General features: G+C 37.3%; 1 protein-coding gene across 5 annotated transcripts in view; it reads left to right on the top strand.

The window, feature by feature from the left end:
* GRM5 (glutamate metabotropic receptor 5) overlaps nt 1-22,709 on the top strand; it is a 664,926-nt gene that overhangs the window by 76,755 nt on the left and 565,462 nt on the right. For 3 of the 5 annotated variants that reach the window (XM_063711323.1, XM_063711322.1, XM_024255290.3), the window contains one exon: nt 20,482-21,342. In XM_063711323.1, coding sequence (XP_063567393.1) covers nt 20,682-21,342 — 661 coding nt within the window. In that variant the 5' untranslated portion in view covers nt 20,482-20,681. Of the gene's footprint in view, nt 1-2,587; nt 2,795-20,481; nt 21,343-22,709 lie in introns of those variants that run through there. The other 2 variants (XM_054524883.2, XM_054524884.2) reach the window with 2 other exon arrangements.

Raw genomic sequence — 22,709 nt, 5'->3', positions numbered from 1 at the left:
CAGTAACTGGCAAAAAATAATAGCAATAATAGATATTTAATGAGTGTTCATTAAATTGATAAAAACATTCAAAAATTTTTAAGCCACTTATAACCTTTTATTTAATGAGCTCAGATAACCACATACTTGCAAAACATTTAGAATTTGTGTAACGCCCTTGAAGTCTAGAACACGAGCTAGCTAAGTCTGAGAATCACAAATGCAAAAACACAATTTAAGAAGTGGGTAAGTGTGCCCATATTTGGAAAAGGTGCTGTCACTCAGTAGTCTTTCAGACCTCCTGCAAACATTCACATGATTTACCATCAGTGTTGCCAACTTGTACAATGAAGGGCAGCATATAACAGGTATACTTCTATTTTCATAAATATTCATTTAAATATTCTAAATATTTATTGAGAGGACTTAGGCTTTTACTCGGTGAAATCAGAAGTTACTGGAGAGATTCGATTTAAGATAAATTCTTTAAAAGATCACTCTGGATACTGTGCTGAATGTAGCCTGTACTAGTTTGGAATTTATTCCCTGTAAGGCAGGTAAAAGATGATAGTTGATGGGTTCAACAGGTTCTCTGTGAAGGTGGTTAGAAGTGGTAAGATTCTAGGATATATTTTAAAGGCAGAGCTAACAGGATTTCATGACAAATTCTCACACATAAGAAAGGACAGAAATGAATGGAGATTTCGAGTTTTAAGCTTGATCAATTCTGAGAATCACTGTGTTTTCCATTCTTTTTTTCTACTGTTCTACATAAGAATTAAAATATTTTGTTCATTAATAGCTCATCCTAAGGCAAAAGTTATACCCTTGAGCAATTTATAATCAGAACTTACTGTTTGAATGTAAAACATTGTTTCTATATTTCTTTTAATTTTAATTTTGCCTAATTCAGCACTTTACAATTATGAGATGAAGATATATTTTAAAATGTCACTGAGCAATTTTAAGATTATATAATCACGTTTTCCTTGTCATCTGAAAATTTTATTATTGTTCAACAGGGAGAATGTCCTTCACATTTTAGCCTTTAGAGCATAGGAAGTCGATATGTATTGGTAAGTAGGTATTACATTTATGGAGTGCTTTGTCATTTTTTTGACATGCTTTGACATGTCTTATGTCATCTCACTCTCATCATAACACTGGAAGACAGGAGAGAAGGAAATATGTGTAGGAAATTGAAAAGTTTAAGTGACTGAGTGGCCAACATGGTATCTCCTTCTTTCCCATTCACTAATGTATTTTGATCCAGCTCCAATTGATGGAGAAAAACTGGGAGCTTGGAGTGCCCTATGCTCACTCAAAGCTAAATGTCTCATACAAAAACCCAAATTTGACCTTATCTTTATTGTTAACGCCTCAGAAAACTGGATAAACAAATCACTGTATTCATCAGACTTAATCACATCACCAGAGTCATCTAGTCATGTCACCCTCCATTTTCTTGCGAACTCACTATTTTTTGTATTTTCTCACCTATGCCATCTTTCTATTTCTCATCTATGCCATCTTTCTTTCTTTCTTTTTTAATTAAGGAAGCTCACTCACAGCTTTCCTGGCCTCTCTCCAAAGTACTAAAACTTGTTTTGTGAATTGCAGTCAAAGAAATGCAAAAAGTAACAATGATCCCATCAGTAGACGTGAAAATGCAAGAAGATGCCATTGTAAAACTCAACAAGGTGTGGTAGATAGATCTTTTTCTTGTTGTTAAATCCTGAAGCTATCAAACAATAACTTACCTTTTTGACAAGGGTCTGGTGGAAAATCAAATGAGCATTAGTAATGAATGCCTCAGCATCAATCCCCTTGACTTAAGTGCACTCATCTTTTAATCTTTGACCCAGCTGCTGCAAGCACCTGGTTCCCAAAATTCAGCTAGGGAAATACAATGGGAATAATAATCATATTACTGCAATGTCTTTCTTTTCTTTAAATTAAGCCATGCAAGTAATTTATACCAATCTCCTTTTCAGAGGCAGAAATGAAGTCTGTTTTTGTATTTAAAGATAACCTCAGCATAGCTGACAATCCTGGTCAGTTATGGGGGTGGTGAAGGAAGGGAAGCAAAGTCAGTTGAGAAAGTAAAGACATTCAACTGCCAACGAAGAATAAATTTTAACGGATGCAGGAAGAATCGTTTGTAAGAAGTGCAGAAAATGCAAAATGGTATTATTAATAAGTAACATCATTAGAGGCCGTTCTTTCTAACCAGTCACACCTCTGAATCATCTCGGGCTTCCCTGACTTCCTAGCTTTCTCTACCCTCCAGCAGTGACGCCCCTTCTCCCAATCATTGTCAGGGGTTTAAGTGCCATAGTCAAAAAGAACCTTATTATCTACCTGCTCCCCCAGCTTCTCTCTGAGTGACACACCACCCACGCCTCCTCCGCACAGCTTTCCTCCTCCCATGGCTCCCAGAGGGAATGTGAGGAGCAGGAGAGGGAGACCAAGGCTACCCTCGCCTGAACCCCGAAACGACGAGGCTTTAAGACCCTTATTCACCCACTGAGTCTATGCCCTGGCCGTTCTGCCAACCCCCGCCGCGCGCTGCTGGAGTATAAGCCAGCCCTGCGCTGCGCTTCCAGCTGCGTCTGCCCGAGCGCGGCACGTGCTCCCGGCGCTGGCGCGAGAGAGCGAGCGCCACCGCCGCGGGCCCCGCAGCCGTTCTGCCTGCTGTCACCGCTGCCTCCATCGCCGACACTAGCGCTCCAGCTGCAGCCAAGGCCGCTACGAGAGCGCAGGAAGCCCTCGAGGAGCGGCTGCCTGGGGGCGCAAGGCTCAGGGCGCGCACCTGGTAAGCACAGCGCCTTTTTCTTTCTCTTGGCTGTAGTTACCACGGATATAGGATACCGCTGGAGCCCCTCCCCCAGTGCAGGGATGGAGAGCGATCAAGCAAGGGGCGGGAGCGGGGGCGAAAAAGACCCAGGAGGGCGAGTGGTGGGCAGGTGGAGGGCTGGTAGAGCCAGGAACGCTACGAGGTCCTGCAAGTTTAGAAAAGTCACCCTGGAAGGACGTGTGCTGTGTGAATCAGACATAAATTTAAGTCAGGAGCCTGGGCTACCGCGGTATCCCTCCAATGGGAGGTTTTTGAAGATCATTTTGCTTTTATTTGCATAAGTGAGGGATTTAAGTGGGCTTGTTTCCATAGAAAACGAACTAAAAAAAAATCAGAGGAGGAAAAAATAAAGATCCGAACCAAAGGATACGTTTGGATCTCTCTCTCTGTGTCTGTGTCTCTCTCTCTCTCCCTCTCTCTCTCTGTGTGTGTGTGTGTATTTGTGTGTCATGCCAATACATGTGCACGAAAGGCAAGGATTTAGGAAGGGAGATGGGCTCCTCTATCTTTGAGCCCATTAGGTGTTTGGGGGAGCTAATAAGAGCAGTTGCTGGTGCTTCACCCCAAAAAGAGGCAGCAAAGAAGGGACCCGATCGGATGTAAATGTCAGTGTTCCATTTCTAAAAGGACTACAGTACTAGGAGGGAGAGGTTTTCTGGAACTGTGGGTCATGTAAAGATGGTACACCTGCAACTCTGGACCTATAAACTCAAGTTCATATACTACCAGTGGAGCTAGGAAGACATGTTTACTCTTGGTTCCTTTATGGAACTTTGGCAAAAATAATCTCTCTCGCTCTCTCTCTCTCTCTCTCTCTCACACACACACACACACACACACACACAGAGACAAAGAGAATATGAAAGAAATGAATACAGGGAAGAGAAGGGAGCTGAATATGACTGAATAGGCTGAGTGGGGTAGTAGAAGGCACAAGAACAGGGTGATCGGGTTTGACATCACTGCGTTCATTCAGTTCTACCCTAGGTAGTTCCTGGGCAGATCTCTAGAGAAACATGACCTTGAACAAGCCCCTTAACCTTCATGTACTCAGTTTCTCTATTGAACAATGTAGAGGATCTTCTGCATTTGGGGACATGAAGGTCCCATGCAGTAGTGTCTATGTATGTGTTTGAAGATCTGAATACTAAGAAGTAAGAACACTCATAAAATATGGGTAAAGGAAGCTTCAGGGGATTCTTCCTCAAAGTACTAAAGGCAGTTGGCAAGATCCTGACTGTGCTGTTGGGATAATGCATGCTGAGAGGTCTGTGGAAATGAGTGAGGAAAATCCAACCTCCAGCCTGTAGTTCAGTGAACTTGGAGTTCTAAGAGCTGTTTAGAAATGTTCAGATCCAGAGAGCCTAAAGTCATATGCTATTTTTTTTAGTGTTTTATTATTTATTTATTTTTATTATACTTTAAGTTCTAGGGTACAAACCTGCCCGTTGTGAACAAGTCATATGCTATTTTTAAGGTTAGCATTGAGGAAGAAGCTGTGGTGGCAAGGAAAATAAGTGCCAATCCAGTTTAAAGATTAGGTAGTCAGGGCAGCAAGAAGAAGGTTTTAGAGTAAAACGTAAATGCAATGTAATCTGGGCAGAGGGGTTAGGAAGACGAAGATAATGGATATTCCTCCTGAGACAAGGATGTCTACACTCCTAGGAGACAACTGGGACCTACCATGTCCTTGACACTCCTTCCACCTGTCTGAGGAAGGCACAGGTGCCCTTTCTCACTCAATACAGGTTTATTCTTAGAATTTAGGGATTTGTATCCCAGGTGCTGAGATATGACGGTAAACATGTGAAAACTGAGTCCTGGGAGTGCCTCCAACTCCCTTGCCATGTGAGCATCTGTTTGCAGAGCTGGTCTACCCATCCAGATTCACCCAGGAGTCTATGTTCCTAAAGGAACTCACTGTGCCACTTGGTGGCACCAAAAAGTTGCGCAAAGAACTCTGTTCTCTATAAATACAAACTACCACCCCTCCCTCCTCCGCTCTCTCCCCTTCCCCCCATCCCCCCTTTCTCAGTAGCGGGGAGATTGCTGCACACGCCGCCCTCAGCTCGGCTGTTCTGCGCACGCTGAGCGGAGGGGATGAGCTTGAGATCATCTTGGGGGGGAAGCCGGGGACTGGAGAGGCCGGCTCTGCCCTGCTGATCCCCGTGGCCCAACTTTTCGGGGGGCTAGCTAGACCGAGTCTCACTGCTCGCTGCGCAGCCAACAGGGGGGTAAGCTTGCTAAGTGTCTGTGTGCCCAAGTGTCCCTTGGCCAGAGAAGGATTTAGGATCTATAGGCTTGCTGAGTAGCTCATAGTTTGGTTTGGGGGAGGGGGACGCGGGTGGAGCAGGGGTGGCCAAAGCCGATAAGATTCAAGTCTGATCCATTTGCGAACAGCCTTAATTAAACCTGTTGGGGAAAAAGGCGCGAGCAATGGGGTGAAGGAGGGAAGAGCTGCAAGGGTTGAAAAGGAGATTCTGCATGCCTTCGCATCCGAGTTCCCGCTCTCTAAGGCCAGGTGCGCGTGGTTTCGAATGCAGAGTGTGCTCCCGCAAACCACCCGAGGGCTCGGAATTGTGAGAAGCAAAGGTGGAGAGGGAAAGAGGACGGAGAATTGCTTTTCAATAGATCCGTTAGGGGCCACTTCGTGGCGCCTGCTGCAGGAAGAGGGGGGACAGCGGGTGGTGCTGAAAGCACATCTCTTTCACTCAGGCTATATTGCCTCTCTTTGAACACCAGCCTGAGCCCTCCCGCTCTTTCCTCTTCCATGGATTTATCTTTCCCCTCGAACACAAAGCCTGCTAGTTATCCCACGGCGGGAGCATGAGCGGCATGCCAAGGAGGAAGCCCAGGCTACAGCGACTTAGGGAAGAAAACCCAGGGCAGGCCCATGAGTGCTGAGGCTAGCCCGTGGCACGAGCCCAACGTGCATTAGGACCTCTCCAGTGAAGTGACAGGTCCACCTGGAAGGCTCTTTTACCTGGTACTCGAATTTACAGCTGCCCTCCTTTCCTTTCAGAGGAGTTGCTGTGTGGAAGGGAAATTTAGGAGAGGATAACAAGCGCTTGTGCTTATTTAGACACAATCTTGATGCTGCCTTAGCTGGACTGCAACATCGAGTAACCAGGGAGATAGGGTCTCCAATACTTTACTTTTTCAATAAGAAATTGATACAGACCAGTGAGAAGGCAGCTTCTCCTTTTCACCTTCTTCTCCATTTGCTACATGGTATTTTATTGTTCAGAGTTTCTCAGGACAAAGCTAGAGCTAATTTGTGTCTCTAATCCTGGGCACTGGCCATTTGAAGCAGCCAAAGGTGCATGGACCAGGACTACGTGCAGCCCTTCCTCCAGTGAGACATAAGCAGGGGTTTTCTGTGGAAGCCTTAGTTGCATGACATTCTACTGTCAGCTGTGGAGTGTTCAGGTATGCTACCTCTTGTTAGGTGTGCTTTTTGCTGTTTTCTTTATGGAGTGCAGGGAGTTTCCTCCTTTAATTTCTCAGTTACCTCAATGTAATTACACATGTAAGAATCAATTGTGGCTATTTCTGTCCTTTATGCATGTTTATTTCCATTTAAACATGCCATTGGTTTAGGACTTGAAAATACTGCGTCCTGAACTCATTGGGTTAGTAATGTGCGTCCCATCAAATTTCCAGCCTTCTCCCCGTGAAATCTTGTCAGCACTCTGGACAGATCTTTCAAGTTTCTTAGGAGAAAAATGTACATAGCACTTCCTAAATAACAGCTTCTCTTAAGAGAAAAAGCTTTCCCTAGTCATTTACACTCCACATGACAAAATATACAATGTAGATATTTTAATTGCACCCCCTAGAGGTTTGTGCTATCACACGGGAATGTTTTGGCTGCAGACTATACACTCACAAAAAGCCCAAACTCTTCAATGTTCACTTATGAAAGCATATGTCGAGATTATTTGGGAGAGGGAGTTGGTATTTGAATAATCCAAGTTTTTCACTTTACTTCCATAGGTAGACACAGGCCTTTACTATCGCTTTATAGTATACCTTATGGACATGATGACAAACACCCAGGGGTAAATTGAAAAATTCACTCATATCTATTATCTCTAACCAGCACAAACTATCCAGACTTTGGGAATACTTGATTAACTACATAACATTTTTAATTTTGGCTCTGATTATTAACATTGTTGCGTTTCATGATAAAATGACTTACCTCATCAAAGGTGCTCACTTTTGTGACTAAAGCATTTTAATAATTCTACTTTTCTTATATCTTTTCAAAACCCATTTAATATTTTATAGGAGTCTTACTATATTGTCTTTTACAGAATGATCATTTTGGTTAGAGAAACTAAATTAAGTGTCAATAAAAGGTAGGTGGTATTACAAGTAGAAAATGTGAGATGAGGTTGATCATTAAAAATATTGTATTTATTTGTATACCAATTTTATCCCAGGTTTTCTATACTCATGGGATGAAGACAGAGCTGTATCCAAATATTTTATCTTACACATTCTTATTGTATTATGTATATGTACATGTGAGGTACTTTTATGTGTATCTCAATATAGATAGATCATGTATAAACCAACTTTATAAAATATTAGATATTACTTTTTATATATGTTTATATATATGTTATCTGATAAAGCTGATTTGGCTGGTTTAGAGGTTGGATATATTGAAGATGTATTATTACAAAGCAGGAAGATTCTGCAGTTTAGAAATATGTGTTATGTGTTATATTCATATTCAGAGAAATATTAATTCTAGTCATTTTAGTCAGTGAGTGAAGCTTAGGAGAACATAAGAAGACATGAGCATCAAAAGAAATATATTTTAGTGCACGATGTATTTATATAACCCAAGAAAAGAAACTTCAATTTTGAGTTTTGAATTTTCAATTATTTGTAAATCAGATAATATCTTGATATTCCTTTATCTTAGTTGTTTAAAATGTGTTTCTAAAAAACATTAAGGCATAGGCTTAATGCTTTCATTTCCTTTAAATTCATAGGAGATGAAAATCTATATTTTACCTGTCTGAATTATATTTTAACTATATATAACTTTTGTCAGAAGGGCCATCAGGCAAAAGTCTTGGTGCAGACTCATCCCTGCTTTAATAACTACTATTTATTAAGCACATCAGGCATCATGCTAAGCAGCAGGTATGTTATTTTATTTAATTAGCATATCAACAATACAAGACATTATTTGTTTTTCCTTTTCAGTTATAAAAACTAAGTTTTTTATTCTACTGTCAAAGAACAGTGCATAGTTTATGCAGTGTTCACTGTGGATCACTTTATTTTTATTTGTGCAATTCCTTATACTCATTCAATAACATGTACTGCTATAACCCATCCCCCATTTTGAAAATAAGGAAACATATATTTCATTCATATATGTGTGTGTGTGTGTGTGTATATATGTGTGTGTATATATATATATATATGTATATATCTTTTACCATATATGTAAAAGAGAAAAATAATGGAAATATATATGCATACATATGCAAAAGAGAGAGATTTGATTTGTTTGGCACTAAAATTTACCCTGTTTCCATTGTATTGAGCTGCTTTACTCTGTGGTGTGGCTAAACACTAAACATTATGGGATTATTTTATTGTGGTTTCTAGTGAGTTGTGGTATGATTGGAAGTACAGGCTCTGACTTCAAATTGCCTGGGTTTGAATCTCAGCTTTGTGGCTTACTAATTGTGTGACGTTAGGCAAGTTACTTAAATTTATGTACCTCAGTTTCACTATTTTCAAATTGGGGGATGGGTTATAGCAGTACATTGCATGGAGTGAATATGATGAATTAATTGCACAAATTAAAAAAAAAAATAGGTGCAGGAAACCACCATGACACACACAGACATATGTAACAAACCTGCACATTCTGCACATGTATCCCGTTTTTTTTTTTAGAAGACATAAAGAGAAAAATAAATTAAAAAAATAAAGTATCTTACCCATAGTGAACAGAGCATAAACTATCAATCCTACCCAGGCCTTTGGACGTCAAGTTTTCTGCGTTTCCTATGTTATTACATTTAATGTTCAACTGCCCTATGGATTGTGTCTTATTTTTATTTTATGGCTTTAATGATAAAACATAATACTAACATAGATTAAATAACTTGTCCAATGTCCCACAGTACAAACAAAGGTGACAAAGCAGGTATTTAAATCTAGGATCATCTGATTTCCAAACTTTTACTCTTATGATACTGACCTACAGCTTACACACATATATCAGTTTTTTTGAATTCTACTAATTTTGAGTCAGCAGCCCTTCCTCTACAAGGGAATGTGCAAATATCTATTTTTCTCATATATTCAAGAATATTTAAAAATAAACATGCAAATGCTTGAAGATAATCAGAAATCAAAATAATACATAATTGCTATCTCAAATATCTCCTTTTTTAGTCAGACTGTAGAAGAAGTGTAAAAGAAAGACTTAGATGCAAAATATATATTTTATGTATATATTATTCTGTTGGTCTTGCCAATATATCAGATTCAAGAAAAATTCTCTAGTGATTAGTTGTTCACAATAATGCTGGTTCAGGCCATGGGTTTTAAAATTTTGATTATAAATGTTCTGAGGAAAATGAAAACTTGTAATCACAGTGATAATAGTGAGCACTTTAATAATGCAACCTTCTCCATTATATTTTACAGAAGAATAATCAAAAATATTTTTTAAAAAACAATTTGTCTAAATGCATAGTAATGTAGAATTATTCAAAGACATAGAAGTAAATAATAAACTATTATATCATTTGTTTAAAAATAAAATTATGAAAAATCAACGTGTAAATTACTTTATAAAGTTATCGTTATTGTTCTAGTCTTGTTAAAATTATAATAAACTTTGCATTTCATATCAAAAGCAGCCTTTGAATTTGGGAAGTATATCGTAGGATACTCTCCTCACATTCATTTCTTGTAATTTGTGATACTTAGAACTATGTATATTTAATGTAAGGTAATATCAACCTTGACTCTTACAGCTTAAATCTGTCTTTCTCAAATTGAAATTTTTAACTTTTCAACAAGATAATACAGACAAATAACTAAGTAAACATTGAGTAAGGCAAGCCTATTTCAACCGTCTCTCCTTAGCATTATTTGGAAGTTTCAGGTAGAGAATTTGTAAGACTGATGTGTCCAGATGATTGGCTCTTAGGTATGCTCTTCTTTCATGATTATGTCGACCTTTCCAGGATTAACTTTCATGTAATTAGTGTTTTTCAACTGGAAGTGACTTTGACATACAGGCGACATTTGCTAATATCTGAGGACATATTTGCTTATCAGAGCTGGGAGGGGATGGCATTGTCGTCTAGTGAACAGAAACCAGGGGTGCTGCTAAACAACCAACAGTGCACAGACAACATCTGCCCACAACAAAAGATTATCCACTCCAGAATGTCAGTAGTGCTCAGGTTGAAAAACCCTTATCTAAATGATGCTAGGAAACAGAGTTTCCTATATTTACTTGATTTGTTTGTATGCATTCTGATGAATTTATGTACATTACATAAGAATTTAATAGAAAGCAGAATCTCCAAAATGCTTTGCAATCAATGCATGAGGTTTGAATAACTAATTCATTTTTTTTTTTTTTGTGGGGAGACCTCATCATTTGTTTATTAAGTATGGGCTTTGGAGCCAAATATAGTTGGATTCATGTTCTAGTTCTGCCATTTATTGTAGGTTTGATACTTTGGAGAAGATTCTTGACCTCTAAACTTCGATTTCTAGAGGTAGTAACATAGGTAGTAATTATACCAACCTTACAGGGTTATTGTGAGTCTTACATTAAATAATTATTATACATTATTTAACAGAAAGAAGGCACTTTATAAATATTATGTATTAATAAGTAAGTGGAGATCAAGTTATGGAAATGTAAAACCACAGTCTCAAGCATTTAATGATAGGTAACGTAATATATAAATAATGCTTTACAGTCTTCAGAGGTATACCCTTAAGAAATCAGCTGAAGGCTACAGGATGGGTAAAAGTCTAAAATCCCTGCTTTATAATTAAACTGAGACTAGTTAACAGTGGATTGCATCATTGTTATTGCTTTACTGCAGAAGGCTGTTCCAGGTCTTCATAGACTGCTAAACCACTTGTTTAAATGATTTACAATGATTTAGTGAGCTCTATTGAACTGCCAGTACTTTTTAATTAATGCATAAAATTACAGATTTCATCGTTGTACAATAGTGTTTTATGGCCCTTTTTTTGTTGAGGGGGTTTCAGTTAAAATATGGCCTATACTTTGTGGGGCTAAACAGTGAGGATGCTGCATTTTCTTGTTTACAAGGTCACAAATGTGTGATTGAGATAGTAATGACAATGGAGCTTTCCTTAGACTACAGGGTTCTCTGTATCATTGCACCTCAGACTGTCTCTTATCTATGGTATGCACTTGTTTTCAGAAAAATATATCAGGTGCATTGATGGCATATGCAATATTGACACCCCTGACTGTTTGTGATGAGGCCACTGATCAGGCAGAAGAAATCATTTTAGTGTTTATGTCCTAAGCTGTGTGATTTGCTTGTGTGGAGATTAAGTTATATAAGAGACATCTGTGCCAGAAAGATGGTCAGTATTTTAGAAGATTGTTGAAAATAAAGGACAATGTGAGCTATGAATCTGATTATATAGTGTAGATTGCAATTTATGGCAAAGTTTATCCATCAATATATCTTTTTCATATCATTTAGGATATAATATGAGAGTGTGTGGTAACCTGATGCGAAATACTTTTGTATGTATTTAAAATATGTCTATTGTTTTCTATAATGTGCTAGTAATTAATTTACTATGCTAAGGACCCAGAAATATAACACCGAGTAAAGCATACTTCTGAAAATAGGTACTTGAACTAATATACTATATAATCAAACTGTTAATACGCTTACCCACTTTTTAGTGAATTAAATGTCACCATATTATTAGAGTGTAGATCATAACATTTTAAAAGCTTTTTTATCATTACAAGAATTAATGCCTCCCCATTATCTATAGGATAAACCTGCCCCTTTATTTCTACTGATATATTATCCCCACCATCTAAAAGCTATAACCTAAAGAAAATAATTTATTTTACTTGAGACTTTGTTTCCTAATATAAGAAATTGGGGTTCTTAGATATTTCTAGAAGTATTATTTTTAGGTAGACGTGAGATCAAGAATGAAAAAAGGCTCTTTACGCTGAAAATAAAGTATTACGGTATTTTTCTTTGTCTTTTCTTCTACTAGACACTTGTTAAAATAATGAATTAATCTTGTGGTGAGGTTGCACAGGAGAAATCTCACCACAAGGAGAAATGGCCTTACTTAGGAACTTATATAGAAGCAAGAGAGAGTAGATCTTCACAGAAAGAATATTGGATAGTTCTCAGAATTGATGATGTTAATGAGACAGATCTTGGAGTGAAGTTGATATCATCTTTTATATTCTACATTCATCAATTGTAAACTATGAGAAACATTCATGCCAGAAATATAATCTTTAAATAATTGTGCTACAAAGATACTTTCAGAAGCAAGCAAAATGCAACATTGTTTATGATATTAAGACAAATCTATAAATAACCTTAGTATCTAACAATAAGGAATAATTAAATATTGGTACACACATATAATTCAATGCCATGCAACTGATAAAGTTAAATAAATGTTCTAAATGTGACTCCTGGCTCTGCTACCACCCACTTGCTTGGGAATCTGGGCCAAGCCTCTGTATCTCTCTGAGCCTCAGTTCCTTTCTCTGTAAAATGTGCATACATAAATTATTTTACAGTTTGTATGACAACTCAATGTCATTTCATGTGAGATACTTAGCAAAGTGAACAACACATGGTATGCCCTCTATATATTTTAATTGTTGTTATAATTGTCCCCATCATCCAAATGAACTGATATGAAAGATATGTATATTATACAAAGAAAATAAAAATATATTATGAGATTTCATATTAAAATTTTATTTAAATAAAATAAAATATTATAAGCTTAGAAAATTATATGAGCTGATACCAAGTTGTAAACTATGATTAAAATTGTGTTTTGAGTGACATTTTGTTGAATTCAAGTCCCAGGTCTGCTATGAATCATTTGTTTTCCATGGATCTCAGTTAAATGGAATCATCTCCAGGGCCCTCTCTAGTTTTATGATGCTATTTTTGTTAAACATTCTACAATATTAGCTTGGTAATGAATACTATAAGAAAGTATAAATAAAAAATTGCCATGTGAGCTTGGAGGACAGAGCAAACACTGCCAGGTGAGGGATATAGTAATAATTTAGGAAGGGACTATTTTTAAATATTAGCTCATTCAATACTCACTAAAACTCTTTGGGGTAGGTACTGCTGTCACTCCAATTGCCAATAAAGGCATGAGGCTCAGAGAGGCTAAATGCCTAAGGACACACTGCCAATAAATGGCTGTGCCAGGATTCAAATTCAGGTCATTGGACTCCAAGCCCATGCTCTTAACAACTCTGCCTTGAAGACCATTGGAACAACTGCATATCAGGGATCAGAAGCAGCATGTGCAAAGCCATTGGAATAAAACAGTGTATACTTGGACAAGAGCCTAACTTGACTAGTAGGCTCCCAAGGAGGAATGGATAGAGGGAGATAAGGTCTCAAGGGAGAAAGTTGCAGAAATTTAGAAAGCATATCCCTCAGTTCCAAATTAAAAATAATAATGAATAGTAAATATGTTGTATTACTATATTTATAAATTTAGAAAACACTGATGAAGACAAGAAATAAAATTAAAAGTACTATATTTTTACTACACAGAGAACACTCTATTAATGTCAATGTATGTTTCCAGTCTTTATGTATGCATACATGCCTACCCATAATATTTATTGAGAAAATCAAAGCATACCGTCCCTTTATTTCTGCATGGTGCAACATAAATACTTCACATTTTAGTGCTTCTCTCTCCTCACTTCACAAAAGGAAGTTTCTATTAAAAAAATCCTTCAGTCTCCTTTGCTGATTATTCCTTACCACTGAACCTTGGAATTCCCTGGGGCACAATCTCTGGCACTAGTTTCTTTTCTCTTTCTAGTTCCTCAGTGATTTAATCCAGTTTCATGGCTTACAAAAAGGACTTCTGTATACTCACGCCTTCCACATTTTATATCCTGTTCAGACCTGTCTTCAGAATTCAGCCCCTTACATCCGCCTGCTCATTCAATGATCTCTTCTTGAGTTTCTAGTATGTGCAACTTGATATGTCAAAATTGAACTTATGTTGTTTTGTTGTTTCCATCCACATCTTTGCCACAGCATTCTCCACCATAGCCGATGCGACTCCATCCTTTTTGTGTTCGGGCTGAAAATCTTGGCATCCTCATTGATTTTTCTCTTTCTCCAATATCCCAAGTCAGCTCTAATAGCCAATTTGTTCACTCTACCTTCAAAATATATTCAGAATCCCAGCAGTTCTCACCACTTGTACTTACCGTATCTCCAATCCAACCACTGTCATCTCTCTTACCTAAGTTAGTGCAAATTTCCCAATTGCTCCTCATTTTCTGCCTTCGTGCTCTTATTCTTGTTACAATTTTGGGTAGAATGTGTTCCTCCTCTGTTGGAATCCTCCCAGAAAAACGTTCTTATGAAATGTTAAAGCCAAAGTCTTTTAAAGTCCAAACAGGCTCAACATCACCACATTATCTCTTGTTCTCCATGTCTTCCTTTCTCTGCATTTTAACTTTTCTACAGCCACATGAGCCTGTTTGCTACTCCTCAGCACACTAAACATTAAGTCTGTCTTAGGGGCTTTGTATTTGCTTTATCCTTTACCTGGAATGTTGTTTTTCTAGAGATCTGCATGATTCATTCCTTTAATTCTTTTAGCTATTTACTCAAATGTTATTTTTTGAGTTTATGCTTCTTTGGCCACATTACTCAAAATTTCCTATATCTCTGGCACTTTCTATACTGCTTCACTGCATTTTGTTTTTTTGCTTTTAAATACTCACCACCATGTAGCACACAATATTTTACATATTTATTTTGTTTCTTGTCTGGCAAACCCTCTTCGAGTATAGGCTCCATAATGATGTGACTTTATATCTATTTTGTCCATAACTGGATCCTTGGGCCATAGAAGGGTGTGTTACTCAATAAACATTTATAGAAAACACATGAGTGATGCTGATAGATTTGATGTATTCCTTTCAGGTCTATTTGGAATTTACTCTATGAATTTCTTGTATTTTGATTGCACATAAGATGACTTTCTATTTCACCTTATAATAATCTAAGTAATAGCACAGTTCTTTCGCATTTCTATGTCATAAATTTTTTAAAAGTATATTCCAGGTATCTAAGTTCATGGCTAATATCTGCCTCATCAGATTATGCTTCATAATCTGATGAGCCATAATTTGGGGTGGATATCCGGGCAATGTAAATACACTTGTACTAGATAACCTACACACTGTACCTTCTGTGTCTCTGTGAGCTGAATAATCTTTTCCCTGGAATGCTCTTTACTGTATAGTTTGAAAGGCGACTCCTGTAAGATTCTATATCTCTTGGATGTTCAAATTGTGTCTGGGTGGCCCTTCTTGTTTTCATGGACATTGATAGTATCTTTCATATTTTTGGTAGAAAGAGGCTGTGAGGCAGCAAGGAATAGTTAAAACAATGTGTTATAAAGTCAACAGGCGTAGACATAAATTCTAGCTCCATTATTTTCTAAGTGATCAGCTAGTTTTTAACTTATCAAAACCCATTACATCACTTGTAAAATGAAGGTAATAAAATAATACAGTTCAAACATCCCAAATTCAAAAATTAAAAATCGGAAATGCTCCAAAATTGTAGCATGTTTGAGTACCCATGTGACACTCAAAGGAAATTCTTAATGGAATATTTCCAATTTCACATTTTAGGATTTGGAATGCTCAAGCAGTAAGTAAGTATAATGTAACTATTCCAAAATCTGAAGGATTCTGAAATCTGAATTTTGGTCCTAAGCATTTTGTGTAGGGGTTGTTCAACCTGTACCTACATTTTAGGGTTGTTATAAGGATTATTGGTATACATATGCCACACATACAGACACACTCAAAGACATAGCCATTGTGTCAGAAATCTTCAGTGTATAGAATGTACATGGAATATAGTATCTTCCATGTGAATCAGATACGTTTTTCTCTGAAATATATAAGCCTTGCATAAGTCTTTAAAAATAAAGTACCTAAAACATTCTTTTTTGCCCTCTGTGACGTCATTTACTCTCACTTTATCTTCTTACTTTTTGTGTTGACTCCTTTTCATAGCTGGCTTTTCTCAAATCTGGCCCCTCAGCAGAGCTTATTTTTTAGCTGTACCTTTGCAATATTTATACTTCCTCTCCAGGTGATTTCATGCATTCTAAATATTTTATATATTGATGACCCTCAATTTGCATGTCTAAACCAAAACTCTCCCCTGAGTTCAGCCTTACATATTCACTTTCCTGTTTGACATCTTTACCTGGATTACCTCCAAGGCATCTCAAATTTTGCATTTTCAAATGAAGATCATTAATTTTCTTCTGCCCCTCACCTGTTTATGTGCTAGTCTATCCTATCTGTATTAATGCTGTCAAAATGCACTAGGCTCTCAAACTAGAAGCTAGGAGTAGACCCTGATTCCTCTCTCTACCTTACTACTCACATCTAGTCTATCAGCAAGTACAGTTGATTCAACTTGGAAAATATATCTGTGACCACTTTTCTCCATATCTACTGTCACCAATCTTAGAGAAGTCACCATCATTTCTTGCTAGATTATTACAGGTTTCTTTATAAGATTTCTTCAATTGATTATCCAGGAAAATGAGCAGCCAGAATAATCCTTTCTAAGATTGAATTGTTCCAGTCATTTGCTTAAATCTCCTCAATGGCTTTCTGTTGTAATTAACATTAACTTTTTTCTTTTTCTTGAGACGGAATCTCACTGTCTCACCCAGGCTGGAGCGCAGTGGCACAATCTTGGCTCACTGCATCCTCCTCCTCCCAGGTTCAAGCGATTCTCCTGCCTCAGCCTCCTGAGTAGCTGGGATTACAGGCGTGCACCAACACATCCAGCTAATTTTTCTATTTTTGGTAGAGACGGGGTTTCACCATGTTGGTCAGGCTGGTCTTGAAAGCCTGACCTCAAGTGAACTGCCCGCCTCGGCCTCCCAAAGTGCTGGGATTACAGGCGTGAGCCACCGCGCCTGGCCAACATTAAAATTTTTTATAAGAGCCTACAACATCCTACATGGCCTGGACCTTTATTGCCTTTCCATATTCATCTTGTATCATCATGCCTCCCATGTTCTTCATGTTGTACGCATATTTTTTACGTGACTGACTTTTTTTCATTCTTCTGTATGTTTTTCTTTTTCTTTTTTTTAAGACGGAGTCTCTCTCTGCCACCCAGGCTGGAGTGCAGTGGCACGATCTCCACTCACTGCAAGCTTCGCCTCTCGGGTTCATGCCATTCTCCTGCCTCAGCCTCCTGAGTAGCTGGGACTATCTTTTCTTTTTTTAACTTTAATTTTAAGTCTTTCAAATTAAAAATTCATGGGCACATGTGTAGGTTTGTTACATAAACTTGTGTCATGGGGATTTGTCGTACATATTATTTCATCACCCAAGTATGAAGTCAAGTATCCACCAGTTATTTTTCCTGATTCTCTGTCTCCTCCCACCCTCCAGTAGGCCCCGGAGTATGTTGTTCCCCACTATGTATACATGTGTTCTCATCATTCACCTCTGATTTACATGTGAGAACGTGCAGTATTTGGTTTTCTGTCCCTGTGTTAACTTGCTAAGGTTAGTGGCCTCCTGCTCCATCCATGTCCATGCAGAAAACATGATCTCATTTTTTATGGCTGTATAGATTTCGTGGTGTATATGTACCACATTTTCTTTATCCAGTCTATCACTGATGGGAATTTAGGTTGATTTTATGTTTTTGCTATTGTGAGTAATGTTGCAATGAACATATGTGTGCATGTGTCTTTATAATGGAATGATTTATATTCCTTTGGGTATGTAGCCAGTAATGGGATTGCAGGGTTGAATAGAATTTCTGCAGTGGGAGTATAAATTAGTTCAATCATTGTGGAAGACAGCGTGGTGATTCCTCAAAGACCTAAAGACAGAAATACCATTTGATCTTTATTTTTCTTTGTATTCATCAGGTTTCAGCTAAAGTTACCCTTTAGAATACCAATACGTAAGGCCCACAAGCATAGGGAGCTTGTATATTTTGCTCACTCTTGAATATTCAATTCCCAGGACAGAATTATAGCATATACATACCATAAATATCTGTTAAGTGAGTTAATGAATAGATGGGCATGTTAGGTGCTCAATGAAAGATAATAATGATACTTACCGATGCATGTTATTACAGTTCTTTGTTACATTAGTCTCTTTCACTAAATAGTTAATAATTTTTTGTTAAATAAGGAACAAACTTCGCATAACTTCAAAAGGCAATATTTTAGTGTTTTAATATGTATACTGTATCTCAACATGTAGGGGTTTCATAAAACAACTTAAATGAATAAAATGCATGGGATTGATATTTCACCCACACGAGCCTGACAGGACACCAGGTCTCTCATATCACTTTGATGTTCTTACATAAAAAATGAGTCGTGTTTTGTTATTTGTTCACTCACTAACATTCTGATTTAATAAGAAATTGTGCTTTCTTTAACTTTAGATATTTCTTTTTGTCTGCAGCAGAATTCACATGACCATGAGAATAATTATTTTAGGTCTTGGGTCTAAGGAAAGTGAAAGAAAGGTTTGGTAATATTCAAATGACTTGCCAATGAAAAAACTAACAGTCTTCATTTCTTCCTCTGTGTCTACAATGCCAACTTTCGTACCAAAACTATTTTTTTCTATATATTCCCAAATGTCTAGTTATTCTGGAACATCTGATTATTTGATGAAATATTAAAAAGTTTAACTTTTGTCGCTGTACATAGGAAGACTTTCTCTGTTGCCATAGGAAACAGTAGAAGGAAATAGTGAAAATGATGGTAGGAGTGATTAGAAACATGATTCAAGTTACATTCATTTTGTGTCTGGACTTAACTTTTTGTAGATTTGATGACCTTTGAAACCATTAGTATTCTTGTAAAAGTGCGATATTTACATACATTTGTGAAGAAATATCACCTGTTTTTGAAAGTCAGTGCTTAGAAAGATAGTCACTTTAAAATAATTTGAGATCCTTGGCTGGCAGAGTTGATAACAAAATAAGTCTCTTACACAATTCCCCTAAGTGATCAAATCACGAATTTGTCAGTTGTCTTTTACAAATTATGCTAGAATTTGCCATAGAAAATTTGGGACAAAATTTCTTTCTTCCCAGGAATTTAAATTGAAATAGATGATGACATTCATAGCTATACTAAATTTCTACCTGGCAGAATAGTTCCAAACATACATCCTTTTAGCCTTTGAGCTTTAGTGATGTGGAATTTTTTTCTGGATCAGGGCTAGAGGACTGATTACTGTGAATTGTATTGCAAGACTCTGTAATTACTTTGAAGACTCTCTGGAGGACCAAGTAGGTTGCCAGAGAATTTTCTGTCCTCACGACCTAGCCACAGAATGCCCTTGAAAATTTAATAACAAAAAGATGTTGTTTTGAATATGTATAGCACTTTTTAATTTGTAAAGCATTTATTTCATTGATATCTTATATTGATTGCCGTAAGGGACAGCCTAGCACATAGTATCCCCATTTTTCAGGTGACCAAATTCTGGTACCGAGAGGTTAAACAGTTTACTAATACTTCTTAATATAGGAACAGGGATTGAAATGTGAATATGCTTTTCTCTAAAAATTGGTGCTAATTTGACACTTCCTTGCAGCCTATTTGGGGGACATTGTACTCTATAATTTCCCAACCTTTTTCTTTCTCTTCTACAGTTTATTTAACATGAAACACCCACCTTTCTTCATTTGTTTTTGTTATATCTTCCACATTAATTAGATACAATACTTATTTATTCCTGAGAAGATTATTCAAGTTGCTTGACATTGTATTTGGAGAGAGAATATGTGGGGTATTTTTGAAAAGATAATTTTATTTTTGTAATTGCATAATTAATTACATACTCAAGGCTAAAGATTTCAAAAGAAAAGAAAGCCTAATGAAAATTTAACAACAGTTATCCACACTTTCATTACCAAGAGATCACCAATGTTTAATACTCTGGGATGCATACTTCTTGAAGTTTTCTTTTCATGGCGTAGTTTTGCTTCTAGGATGCTCTGTCATCTCTGCCTGAGAGTACAATACAGTTCTGCCTGCCACACACAAGATTTGGTTTTGTGTATTGCAGGTGAACAAAAAAAGACTATTAATCTAAGCAGGCAGGGTCAAGAAGCTACATCAGCTGCTTCATCAAATCACAAAGGAAGCAGTCAAAGGAAAGTCAGAAACATTTTTGAATTATTTTTTCTTTGTTATCTGCATCATCAAAATGTTTTCTCTGCTAACATGGATTATAGAACTTCCCCAAACTAGTTGCATTCATGTTTGTTAAAGACCCATGTTATTTTTTTTTTTTTCAGGTTTAGAAGATCATGACCACATGGATCATCTAACTAAATGGTGCACGGGGACACAATGGTCCTTTAGAGAATACATCTGAATTCCTGGCTAATTTCTTGATTTGCCACTCAACATAGGACATCGCTTGTTCGTAGCTATCAGAACCCTCCTGAATTTTCCCCATCATGCTATCTTTATTAGCTTAAACTCCTTTCCTAAAATGGTCCTTCTGTTGATCCTGTCAGTCTTACTTTTGAAAGAAGATGTCCGTGGGAGTGCACAGTCCAGTGAGAGGAGGGTGGTGGCTCACATGCCGGGTGACATCATTATTGGAGCTCTCTTTTCTGTTCATCACCAGCCTACTGTGGACAAAGTTCATGAGAGGAAGTGTGGGGCAGTCCGTGAACAGTATGGCATTCAGAGAGTGGAGGCCATGCTGCATACCCTGGAAAGGATAAATTCAGACCCCACACTCTTGCCCAACATCACACTGGGCTGTGAGATAAGGGATTCCTGCTGGCATTCGGCTGTGGCCCTAGAGCAGAGCATTGAGTTCATAAGAGATTCCCTCATTTCTTCAGAAGAGGAAGAGGGCTTGGTGCGCTGTGTGGATGGCTCCTCCTCTTCCTTCCGCTCCAAGAAGCCCATAGTAGGGGTCATTGGGCCTGGCTCCAGTTCTGTAGCCATTCAGGTCCAGAATTTGCTCCAGCTTTTCAACATACCTCAGATTGCTTACTCAGCAACCAGCATGGATCTGAGTGACAAGACTCTGTTCAAATATTTCATGAGGGTTGTGCCTTCAGATGCTCAGCAAGCAAGGGCCATGGTGGACATAGTGAAGAGGTACAACTGGACCTATGTATCAGCCGTGCACACAGAAGGTAAGTTTCCTTTGCATACATCGAGTATATATTATTATGCACTCAACAGTTAAAATTTCAGGTTTGGGAAGAGCAAACTATTCCTAATTATTTTGGATATTTTAAATTGTCCCAGTTATACCAGTACTATAAGAAAAGACTTGATGGCATATATCTAGAGAGACATAGACTTAAACTACAGAAGGGTGTATGTGGCCAATATTTGGTGAAATATAATTTTGTTTTAATTGTGAATTACATTCTTTACTTCTGCTATACTGATGCTATATTATACTTCTGCTATAATGATTTTTTATATTCATTGCTAGAGGTTTTTAAGTCTATATCTTCATTGAACATCTCACATTTTTGTCATTTCACGATTGTTCTAGGTGCCTATTGTTTCTAATAGTTAAAGCAAGGTACACATAAATACACATAGGACTGAAGGTAGTAGCCAGTTCTAACCTAGGTATGTTGTTATAGAGAATTACCAAAAAGTTTAGTCTTACAGCTATTTTTTCAGAAGAATTCATGGTCAAATCCAAAATGGAGATAAGAATAACTTAATTTTATCCTTGTATAGAACACATTTGAGAAGTATAATTTTAAATAATTCAACATGTTTGCTTTAAAATTTATTGCTTCTTTGTGCTGAAAGAATAGTGAGGAAAGAAAAATCTGACTGATGTTTTATAACAGTGAATAATAAGTAGCCCTTTGTTTTTTGTGGTGTTTTAAAAATCATTAGTTCTTGACCATGGCTGTTTGGAAAAAATTTGTTTTGACCTACAGAGGTTGTGACCCAAATGGGCAGACTCACTTGTTATGCAGCTCTTCTTCTAGAAAAACAAAATGTGTATATTAAACACTAGAATACTGAAGAAGATACAAAATACTTTTTTATAAATCATCGAATTATTGTATTTGTTGAGATTTTTACAATTCTGCATTAACGTATCAGTATAGTCCAAATATTTCGGTCCGGTAAAATGTGGAATTAAGTTACTAACCCCACTTCATAGGTTAGGAATATATTTATGCAACACATATTATGCACAAATACATATGCAAGACTCTCTGACAGTCCTGTGAAGGATAGCCCTTTGTTTTCTATATCACAGACTTCAGTGGGATTGCAATCTGGCAAAGGAGATGAGGCATGCACAAATACTTATATAATCATAATTCAAAATGACACAGTGTTACAAATCTGACTAAAGGAAATTGATGGAGAAAAAAATCACCTCCTCCTCTGTGGTTATAGGGGTCATGGTGGGAATCTTACAGAAGGAAATGGAATTTTACAATTGAAATTTAACAAGAAGAATACTGACAATCGGTGAAAATTAGCAGGGATGGCTTTCAGTGAAAAGCATAAGAAAATA

The sequence above is a fragment of the Pongo abelii genome, chromosome 9 (assembly GCF_028885655.2).
Source record: "Pongo abelii isolate AG06213 chromosome 9, NHGRI_mPonAbe1-v2.0_pri, whole genome shotgun sequence".
Lineage (NCBI taxonomy): Eukaryota > Metazoa > Chordata > Mammalia > Primates > Hominidae > Pongo > Pongo abelii.
This window is presented reverse-complemented; position numbering and strand designations above follow the sequence as displayed.